The sequence below is a fragment of the Pteronotus mesoamericanus genome, unplaced genomic scaffold, assembly GCF_021234165.1.
Source record: "Pteronotus mesoamericanus isolate MK-2021 breed Mesoamerican mustached bat unplaced genomic scaffold, CSHL_Meso_final contig_57, whole genome shotgun sequence".
Taxonomy (NCBI): Eukaryota; Metazoa; Chordata; class Mammalia; order Chiroptera; family Mormoopidae; genus Pteronotus; species Pteronotus mesoamericanus.
In genome coordinates this window covers 2079950-2091948 of record NW_026555203.1, presented here as the reverse complement: position 1 = coordinate 2091948, position 11999 = coordinate 2079950, and the positions used below count along the sequence as shown (strand labels likewise).

The 11999-nt window shown below is 35.2% G+C and overlaps 1 protein-coding gene across 1 annotated transcript in view; it reads right to left on the bottom strand.

The window, feature by feature from the left end:
* Nucleotides 1-265: 265 nt before the first annotated feature.
* Nucleotides 266-11999, bottom strand: part of KLHL13 (kelch like family member 13) — a 110765-nt gene continuing 99031 nt past the window's right edge. The window contains exons 6-8 of the mRNA XM_054580331.1: nt 10668-11463; nt 3840-3953; nt 266-1276 (exon numbers count right to left, since the gene is read on the bottom strand). Of these exons, the coding sequence (XP_054436306.1) occupies nt 789-1276; nt 3840-3953; nt 10668-11463 (1398 nt within the window). The 3' untranslated portion in view covers nt 266-788. The remainder of the gene's footprint in view (nt 1277-3839; nt 3954-10667; nt 11464-11999) is intronic.

Here is an 11999-nt window from a genome sequence, read left to right as displayed (position 1 = left end):
CTTTTTGGAAGAATTTTTAATTTTTTTACATTTATTTGAAATGCCACTCAATTTTTCAAGTTTTGTATTTAATATTTCTATGTGCATATGTATTTATACACACTTTTAAAACTCCCAATCTTTGTTTATAAGTGGAAGGCTCATGCTGCTTTTTAAAAATTAACATTGGTGAATTTTGGTTATTCTCCTGTGCATCTAAGAACTTTATATGTTCTCAATGTGCCCACACAGACAGGTGGGTTGACAGATATTTCAAAAATACTTTATGAAAAGAGGGAGGTAGCTCATGCGAGTTGGCAACATTTTGTCTGTTGGCTTCTGCTGGAGCAGGCTGCCTCCCTTTGACACCTTACAGTCAAAATAAAAGGAAAACTTTTTACTTTGAGGCCTACTTACCACAGCTATACATTTACTATAATCCAGCTTCAACTTAGTTTACTGGGCTTTCCAATGTAAGATGACAAATATCTCATACCCAGTATACAGCATCAAAAAAGTACTGAAGAAACATTTTTAAAGACAATAACTTGGTTGTTTTTTCTTTTTTTGTATGTTAAATGTCAGCTTCTATGGGACACATTTCCAGAATGGTTTTGTTGCCACTTTATAAACACTCTAAGCCAGACAAACAGCACGAATAATATCAATGTAGTCTTTTTTTCCAATATCTGTATCAATTACTGGAGGCTAATCCTAACATATACTATTTAAGGGGAGGGCAGCAAAAGAAGAGAATCCATGACACATTGCAACGATAGGACTATAGCATCTTAGTTGTAGGAATGATCTTAAGGTGCAGAAAGAGGGGACTCTCTAGAAGGTGATGGTGTGGTTTCTTCAGGTGGAAACACTGTGAGTGTGCACGCTCGGATGCCACCAAGGGACTCTGGGAGATCAAAAACTTTATGCCACTCGTCTTTATCTGGATCATATTTCTGCACTATCTCTACCATACAACGATTATTCCAGGAATACCCACCAACCACGTAGATTTTATTTTCAAAGACAGCGACCCCAACATCACTCTGCCCTCTTAACATGGCAGCAATTGGGGTCCACTGGTCAAGGATAGGTGAGTAGTATTCACAGCTTAGGACATCATCATAATCACTTGTTCCTCTGAAGTGATTGCCACCAATGACATAGAGCCTTTCTCCCACTGTACACATGCAATGCAGACCTCTGACAGTGGTCATTGGTGCCTTCTGGATCCATTTGTCAGTATCAGGGTCAAAGCACATGAGTTCCTTTTGGAAAGTGTCATGAGTAATTCCTCCTAAGGAATAAAAATAATAGATTATTATAAAAATGCAAAAGTAAATAAAAGGATCTGTCATAGGTAATTAACTTCTAGCCACAATTATGACATTTTATACCTTATCAACAGTATTCTTATAAATGTCTACCTTCTATAAATACTTCCCCTGGATTAAAAAGAAAGAAAATAACATTTTCCTCTTCTTAAAGAACAAAAAGATAGTTTATATTACTGCAATGACTTTCTCAAATAGAGACCCATGGGATTTAAGAGGCTTTATTGAATGAAAAAATATTTTGGCCACTTTTAGAGTTGGGTCTGCCCTAAATTCCAACTAAAAAGTACCATTCACTCCTAATGCTGTTTTATTGGGTACCCTCTGGGTGCTGAGCACAGGGCTGGGGCACTTAAATTCTAGGTGCCTGTTTACTCTCTTGCTAAATAAGAATGTCTATTCTAATTATTTCATTAGGACTGTGACTATGACTATGAATTGAAATAAATCAAAATGCTTTGGAAAAGTTGAAAGTGTTGTGCAATGTACAAACTTATAATATTCAGTACTGTTTGTTTATGTAGAGTTTTTGTTGGGTGGGGTGAGGGTGGGTGATGTCATGTCCTATCAGCATGGGCATTTACAAAGCTAAAAAATTAGAATGCTGAATATATGTGGAATTTCATATATGCAATTTTTATATCATCTATAAAGTATATTCTTATATCACAAATCAGTCTCTATAATTAAACAATCAGACTATATGTTTTGCAGATCAGGGAGAGAACTACACTAATTTTCAGCCATATCATTCAAAGCTCTACAATCTGGTGGCCAGATGGAAATCACTGTTTTTTCTTTTGCTTTTTAATATTTTGTCCGTAATTTACAGAATTACCAGAAAGCACAACAGTGTCCTTTGGTTTGAGAAATCAGCTGTGGTTTCAACCTGCTCTTGGTTGTGAAGGTCATGTATGAAACATATGCTAATTATGCCAAATCACCACCAGAACAATTCAGATGTCATTTTTTCCCCCCAGAAGATTTGCAGCTCTCATTATAATGGCATAGCATCTACACACAGAAAATAGGTAGAGGGTATAAATCATTGATTAATGGAGCATATGATTTTCTGGATGATTCTTTCGATATAAAACATCCTGTAACTGCTCATAAATTTAACACAAAAACCTGCCAATCACATATTCCAGGCCTTTCAGTGATTCTTTTTTAAATTTTCTTCGACTTTTTAATTTTTACATTATTTTTAAGAAATTTATTATTGTTGTTCAAGTACAGTTGTCTCCATTTTCCCACCGCCACTTCCCCTGCCCCACCCACCCCCTTCCCACTCTCAATCCTACCCCCTTTTGGCTTTGTCCATGGGTCCTTTATACATCTTCCTTGGTGACCCTTCCCCTTCTGGTCCTCTGTTATCTCCCCACCCCCTTCCTCTCTGGTTACTGTCAGTTTGTTCTTTATTTCTTTCTTTCTTTCTTTCTTTTTTTTTTTTTACTTTGTGCCATTTAGTTTGTTCTTTATTTCAATGTCTCCGGTTATATTTTGCTTGTTTGCTTGTTTTGTTGGTTATGTTCTACTTATAGGTGAGATCATATGGTATTTGTCTTTCACAACCTGGCTTATTTCACTTAGCATAATGCTCTCCAGTTCCATCTATGCTGTCACGAAGGGTAGTAGCTCTTTCTTTCTTTCTGCTGCATAGTATTCCATTGTGTAAATGTACCATAGTTTTTGATTCATTCATTTACTGATGGGCACTTAGGTTGCTTCCAGCACTTGGCTATTGTAAATTGTGCTGCTATGAACATTGGGGTGCATAGGTTCTTTTGAATTGGTGTTTTGGGATTTTTAGGTTATAATCCCAGCAGTGGAATCGCTGGGTCAAAAGGAAGTTCCATTTTTAGGTTTTCACAGTAATTACAGATTTCATAAGGCAGTATTTACAGACTTAGACCACAAACATCACCTGAGCACCTCTGTTCTCTAATAATATAACTGTTGGTCAGGCACTAGCAGGCCCTCAGAAGGGGGACATTGTCTGAGGTAGACTGTTTCAGGGCCAAGTGATAAGAATCTGCTTAACAAAAGAAAATTTCAAAACCAGAGGTGAACATTGCAGTAACATAAGACTTTTCTAAATTCTACAGAGGGATGACTTAAATACTAACAGTTTGACAATGAAAGTTGCTACTGGGACACTGTAAGCAAAATGTAGCCAGCTCCAAATTTTTTATTAGCAAAATACATGTGCATGTGACCAAAATACAGGGATGGGCAAAAGTAGATTTACAGTTGTAAGTATATGAAACACAGAGTTTATTTTTATATTATTATTTATTATTATTGTTAACCTACTTTTCCTACCCCTGTATATCTTCTAAAATCAACATAAATTATATTTTTATTATTCATTTTCAGAATTACTTTATTAACACTACATAGAAAGATGGTGACAGTAAAAAAGTTTATATATTTTATTTATTTTACTTGAAGCGTAGCCCAGAATTGGTCAAGTAGCAAATAATTATATATTTTATTAATTTTACTTGAAGCATAATTGTTTACCTGAAATATACATTACTCCTCCATACACAGTTCCAGCGTGGCCATAGTGGGGCTCACTCATTTTGGCAACATAGGTCCATTCATTTGTTCTTGGATTGTAACATTCTACTGTAGCTGTTGTTAAAAAAAAATGATTTATAATTTCAATTTTAGCAATTAATTATTTTTTCAGGTGAAACAATAATAATAATATCAAAATAACTGAAACATGCCTATTATAGGTTTGAGATATTCTTTAGAGGTCTCATGTTAATAATTGAGTTTATATTAATAATTTGAACCATTAATGCATGTTACATTCAACTAGATACTTAGTGTAATGTAACACATATCTGTCACTGCAGAAATCACTAAGATTTCTTTTCTTCTTGTATCTTTATAATTTGAATTTTCTCCCATGACTAAAAATGTGAGAAGGAAAGATTTTAAAAAATCACAAGGAAGAAAAACATTTCAATTCTAGGCCCTTGTGTTGATATGTCATATAGGTAAAAAAGGTTAATAGATGTAAAGTAAAATTTTAAGTTGTGAATAAAAGCATGTACACCTCCCAGTGTATGTTCTGATGTCTATTGCTTTATTTCATATCCAGACTACAAAATGGACACTGACATTAATTTTTCTACATCTATACATTAAAGCCAATAGTTTGTACATACCCAACACTGTTGCAGACAGTAATGTTCTTAACTTGAAAGTGATCGGCAGCATAATATGGAGTTAAGATTTTTATTAGGGGTACTTCCTCTCAGTAATAAATTTACCAACTATAACAAAATATTTTAGAAAAGTGACCTCAACTTATTTAAATACCAATTTGTTGTAACCTCAAAAATAGCAAAATGACAGTCCAAATAGAAAATGTGAGCCTCTTTTAAAAGCATGATGTCTAGATTGACTTGAAAAATTTATGTCATTTATAGCAGACACTGCCAGTTGCTAATCCAATTTCTTATCTCACCTAACCCTGCTTTTATATTACTAACCATAACACTATCAGGGAAGCACTGTGCAAAATTTAAAATAAAGTTCAAATTATCAGGTTCCCTGGAAGCTGGAGTTGACCATATAATAAAGTTCTAGACAACAAAATGGAAGCAGAAGTCTACTGAGTGGGGCTTTTTGATAAAGCCACTAGAAAAAGGTTTTGCTACTTGTAGCCAAATGACATTCTAACTGATGAATCATCCTTTGAACAAGGTTGCCTGTTAAAAAGATAACATTAGAACAGACAAAACCAGAGACAGAGATTGAGAGAATAATTTTCCAGTCTATTCAACAATTTCATTTCTTCATCAAATCCACTATGTGAAGTATTCAATTCTCTTCTAACACCTATACTTTTTAAAAAGGACTTCATTTATTTATTTTTAGAGAGAGGGGAAGAGAGGGAGAGAAACATCAGTGTGTGGTTGCCTCTCGCACACCCCCTACTGGGGACTTGGTCCACAATCCAGGCATGTGCCCTGACTGGGAATTGAACCCATGACCCTTCGGTTTGCAGGCCAACACCCAATCCACAAAGCCACACCAGCCAGGGCAAACAACACCTATATTATACCACTTCATATCCTTTTACTAAGTTCTTTTCCACTTACTTTAGATCCAAGTTTTCAGTTTTATTCTAAAGACTTTCACTATTCTCATTCTGATCTACTCTCTTGTTACTCCTTGTTCTTTACTTTAGGCTCAGACTCTTACCAACTCTATCTCTTCTAAACCCTTCCATCAAGTAGCAAGATCCTGCAAAATCTTTCCTCCAAATAAGGGAGGAAATAATTTTTCCACAATTAATGATGAGCTAAAACTGCCCAATACTCCAGTACTGTCTTTGACTGTCCAGTCACTGATGTCTTTTTAAATGTGCATTTCCATTTGCCTTTAGCATGACTTTCAGCTACTTCTCAAGCAAAATCCTACTGACTGGACATTATTGTCCCTCTTTCTCTACACTTACAGAAAACCTAGTCTAATGATAGGACTTGGCATCAGCAAAACAATTAATGGTAGGATTTTAAATGATAAAAAATAAGTAGCCCAATCACATATCCTATCACTAAAAGGGTTTTAGAAGACTTCCAGAGATCATCTTTCTCATCTATTTGAGGTCAAAGACTATTTTACTATAGTTCTATGTTTTCCTTAATGAAGAACTCTGCTTTGAACTTTGAAATTTCTAGAGTGTAACAGTCTAAATCTGTTTTGATGCAGTTCCCACTAGTTTCCTCTTATTCTTTTTATACTGAAGCTAGAAATTGAATTGCTATGCACTCTTTATGAACATTAAAATTTACCTATATAGAAAGATAATGCTGTTTTTCTGTCAGTGAGTTGTGTTCTTTTTCCTATTAGAGGTTATAAGAACCCATCTTTACATACCTCTATCTATACATCTATTATCCACCTATACATATGAATTATCTCTCATACAGAAGCCCCTAAGTGCAAGATGGCTATTGGCCACCAATAACAATAAATATATAAATAGTTAATCATTTATAAACTTGTTTTCTTTCAGCTAAATAATCCATCTCCTTTAGCTCTTATCATCATTTAATCTCTACTTTCCTCATGCAAAATTGCTATTATTAGTAGTAAAAACAGTGTTTGGTTTTAAAATAGAATATATTTAATTAAAAAGTGTGGATAGAGGCCCTTATTTTTGTTTTCAATATTTACAAGGTTAGTGCCACAACTTTGATAGTGGGAGAAGCAGGGATAATGCAAGGCAAGCAGTTGGAGCCACAAAGTAGTGGTTCTATCATAGTCTATGAGAGGAGGGAATGGTGATAAGGTAACTGGGAAAATCTAGAACAGGGGTCAGGCAAGCTACAGCTAGAAAGTCAAATCCAGTATGCCATCTGCTTTTGTATAACCCACAAGATAAAAATATGAGTGGTTTTTACATTTTTAAAGAGTTGAGAAAAAGTCAAAGGAAGAATACATGAAAATTATATGCATTTCAAATTTCAGTGTGCATATATAAAGCTTTATTGGAAAACAGCCTCACCTATTTGTTTATAAATTGTCCGTAGTGGCTTTTACAATGTAACAGTAGAGTTGATTAGTTAGGAAGAGTCCCCACAGTCTGCAAAGCTGAAAATACTTTTTCTGGCCCTTCACAGAAGTTTGTTGATCCCTATCATCTTCAGTAGTCTGGTGGCCTCGTATCTGAATTAGAGACCCTCTCCAACTTAAGAATTCACTTAGGTAGGTTGTTTCACAAATATTACCAGGAATCTTATTTTCTCAGGTGATTCTACCGGAGCCCAGAATTGGTCCCAATAGATGATTTGGAATTTCTTGTTCTTTGAGATTGAGAAAGAGATTAAGCCTCAAGAAAACCATTTGGACAATGAGGGCTCCCAATGGGCTCTAGAATCCTAAAGTGCCAGCTGATGATTTGCTGCTTAATGAAGAAAACCCCAAACCCATTAAGGGATATGGAGACATTTGATAAATTTCAGAAAGTTTATTGTACATTTATTTGAAAAAAATCTAACATGTTTTCTATAAGTTATTTAATTATTTGAAAGCTTGACTTATTGATATTTAACTGAAGTGAAAGATAACTGAGCTATTTCTCTTCAATATAGAAAATCTCAATGGAGAATCAATTGCTTGTGTAACGTAATTTTGAAAGGTGCCAGAAATTACTGACTCTTTTTCACTAAGTGACAGCTACTCTTAAGCTTCCCCTAGTTTCCCTTTGTACTCAGTGTCAAAGTAAGGCATCATTTCTAATATGTTACATTTCAGCAATATACCAGGCTCATGTACACACTAGTAGTGAAAAGATTCTAAAAGGCCAAATGCATTCAAACGATCTAAAATGCCTTGCAAATGTTGTCACTTTTCTTTTCATAATTATATACAGGCAATGCTCATTGTATGTATAAAGAATAAATGATGTACTTGAACTAAAGAGCCTGTTAAATTGTTAAAAGACTTTCCCATCAATCCGCTTTTCCTGACACCCATTCCTATCCCCCTTCTCTATTTATTCAGACATATTAACATGTCAGCATAATCAGTTAAGATGGGAATGTTAACTAATTACAACAAATGTGGGGGGTGTGGGTGTGGGGGGGGTGTGGGGGGGTGTGTGTGTGTACGCGCACGTGCATGCACAGGGGTGGGATTCCGTTAAAAAAATGCTTATGGAGCAGGAGAAAAGGTGAAGCCCAGCTTCTGACTGGAACAGTCAGAAATAAAAGCAAGAGTTTCTTTAGAACAAAAATCTGCTATTATGCAAAAACAATAGGCATAAGAAAACTATAAAGGGCAACTGACACATGTCCTTTTTTTATTTATACAAGAGAAACATTAACAGAATTCAGAAGAACTTATTGATACTGTTCTTTTGGGAGGTAAACAGGGCAGGTTATACCAAGCTTAGCTATCTCAACAACAAATATGACAAGATGAGATACTTGACTTCTTGCTCCCACTTGGGTATAGCACAGGAGGAACTCAAAGAGTGTAGGTGGGTCGGAGAAAAAATTAAACCCCTTGCCTCTTAGTTGTATGTAATTTGTCTTTTTTGCCTGAAAATTCTCTCCTGGAATCAAGACTTTTACTTTGAGTGCACTTAATAAGTCTATCACATAATTTTGTAAAACTACCAATATATAATACATTAACTTAAAATACTTAATATTGACTGGATTTACTGGGTGGGCTGATTTTGAGGGAAGCAATCATTTCCTACAAAATTTTACTTACAGATAATAGAAGATGATTTTAAAGGGAAAGAATATCAAACAGTTGGCATTTAAATGTTTCTTTTCACTTTCAAACTGAAACACAACAGACTGTTTTTAATAAGAGATAGAGGTGATTTCTGAAGGCCACAAGCAAGAAAGCCAGATACTTGCCCAGTGGGGCAGTCTGTGTCTTGTTCTGCATTAAGCATAACATGGGAAGAGCTCAATCAGGGTGGGTGAGGATCAAGTTGGAAAAAGAAAACCTCTAGCTTCTTGGTTATATGTAATGACTCTCATTGGCCTGAAGATGATAAATTCTCAGAATAATAAGTCCTCTAATTAATATAAGGAACACATATTGAAAACTTAATAGATGCACATTAACAGGGGTGATAACATCAATAAGCAAGCACTGACTGAAAAATGGAGCTATTACCTTTGAGAAAAAAAGATTTCAAAATGACCACTGAATAACAGGGTTGATGACCTATAATTTGTGAACTCGTAAAGATTATCTTAGACAAGTGGTTTTTCTAAGAAAGTGCCTGCAGCTTGTGGATATTTTCAGACACCATAAATTTAAAGTAGTACAATAACATGAAAATAATGTGTAGTGGTTGACTGAGGAGACCTGAAATGACAATTCTACACTAAAGGTGTAGATGTCTCAGATGCTTCTAAAAGTCTGATTATTAAAATATATTGGGAAAACTGTGTGGTTCACGATCATGGTACCTAGTCCAACAACCTAAAAAGATTGGCCTCAGAAAAAATATGACTGTGAGAACAAAGAAGAAAAAACTGTGAATAAGAAAGATCAGTAATATTAAGATCATGTCACTAACAAGAAAGGGCTTGATAAGCTAAAAAGTTTAATAGTTGAGAGCAGTTATTTTTGTCTCCAACAAATAGCTTACACACAAATCTATTAAACTACCTTTTATTTTGTAGAACACTGAAGAGAAATATTCTGATAATTACTGTGAATTTATCTAGAGCCAATATTTTAAGCTTCTGCTGCATTTTGAAGCCTAGACAACTATAAGCACTCTGTAACAGAATTTTCAAACAGTGGAGGGCGTGGTGAAAAAAAAGCCAAACCATGATGGTAGTGACAGACACTTAAGGCACTATATAAAATGTGGTCTTCCTGACTTCCCTTTTGGACACCTACTTTATTCCAATTTTATCTTAAAAAACAGAAATATACCTTCTAATTTTAATTTATATAGTCAAAGTATTGCTATGTTAACTGTACATGGGACCAATCTTAGATTAGGACAAAAAAGTGACCATCAAATAAAGCTTACCAGATCAGCTTCCAGAGAAGAAAACTGGTGTTTCACCAAGAAAGAATGATTTTTGAAACTAATAGTCACAGATTATAATATTCACAGTAAATAAACTTTGGATAATATTGAACTTTGAACATTTAATTGATAAAGAAAATTGTCTTACTATGTGGTTTCTCACAGGTAACACATTATGTTAAAGAAAAAAACAATAAAAATCAGTGCTCTATAAGGAAGAATTTTAACCTGTTCAGTAAAATATTATGAGGGCTTTTAAAAATGAAAAATGAGGGAACATGCCAAACTTCTGTCCAAGATTCTACTCGAATTTTAATTAGCAGAATACACTTTGTAGTTGAATTTTTCAAGATGAAAACCATATATACTACACAAATCAAATATTCTGCAATGTATTGATGTATTTATGAGATGTAATTTGTACTGTGGCCAAAAATATATGCACAGGTCAGGCATACTCTTTGTCTCTGAAATTTTCTAAAAGAAACAGTTTAAAATAAAAGCCTAACTACATTTTATAATCTTAACCCGAGTGCATTTTTTCATTGTTTTTAGAAAGACAGGAAGGGGGAGAGAGAAAGAGAGAGAGAGATCAAGTGGATGCTTTCATGTAGGCTCCCCAGTGGGGCATCAAATCCACAACTTAGGCATGTGCCCTGACCAGGAATTGAACATGCAACCTTCCAGTATAGAGGATGACACTCCAACAAACTGAGCCACACTGGCCAGGGCCTAACTGTATTTTTTGTTTTTCATTTTATAGAACTGTTTATTTTATGATTTGACAAGAACTTAGGGGTAAAAACACTTACGCAGTTCACCAGCTGCATTTCGCCCACCAACTGCATACAGATATCCTTTCAGGGCACTTAGGTGGAAGAAGGTGCGTTTTTCATTTAAAGATGCAACTTGCATCCATTTATTGTATCGAGGATCAAATCTGAAGACTGTATCGACAGCAGTTTTTCCTTTTGTGTCATAATTACTCTGTCCACCAACGACATAGAGGAAATTTCCAATGACAGCAATGCCATGCTGGTACCTTGGGGCATCCATGGGGGCTAACGATTTCCATTCATGGGCCTTTTCATCATACATGCGTAATTCCTTGCTGACTACCAGCTGCTGCCTCAGCACTCCTCCCAGTGTAACCAAGTGAGTGGTGTCAGATCGAATGGCAGTCCTGTCTGACTGCATAACTGGCTGCATATATGGCATCATTTGGTAATTGCTGGCTTCCAAAAGGAGATTCACACAAGTATTGTCAGTTCTCATGAAATCCACAGTTTGCACATAATTAATGAGCTCTTGTGGTGTCATCAGTGGAAATCGTATGTTCTTCATTAATTTTGCAGCAAAGTCCATCCGAGGCTCTTCCAGGCGTAGCCAGCGACAGGTAGCCTTAAAGAGTTCAAGTTCAGTACAGTGCTTAAGGCTATTACTGGAAAGCACAAAGGCAAGCCTCTCAAAAGGGAGTTTCAGGAACTCCCCAGTGCTCAACAATGCAGGAAAATTCTTCAAGACAAAACTGTTAACATATTTATCCACTTCTGTCAGATTGTAGGTGTTGGCAATGCGCCCAACTTCAACACAATTGTCTAAAGTGACCTATTAAGCCAATAAAAAAATTAAAGGTGACTACTTTCATGATCCTCACACCTGAGTAACATAAATACTTGTTCTAAAAGAAGAGTAAATTATGCTTTTTACTGTCCATACAGATGCAAATAAAGACTCTTATCTTAATACATTAATGATCTAAAGAGAATTCACAATCTTTACCTAATCCAGTAGAAGGGTGACTAAAAGAATAAAACAGTAGTTATTTTCAGTCAGTGGATTAGAAATTACTCTAATAAACAACGTTATTACTTGACTATGTTTATTACAGTGTTATTACTATGGCCAAAGTAATTATAGGAAGTCCTCAATGTCATCAATAGGTTCTTGGAACTGTGGTGAAACGACATATAATTAAACCAATTTTACCACAGGCTAATGGATATCAACAAGAGCTCAATTCTTACTGCACCTCATCAATGTTAAAATGAAACAACATCATTCAAGGACCTGCTGTACTTTTCTCTCCTTAAAAATGTATGTTCTCTCTTCCCTGCAAAAAAAAATACTAATAAAATTCTGGC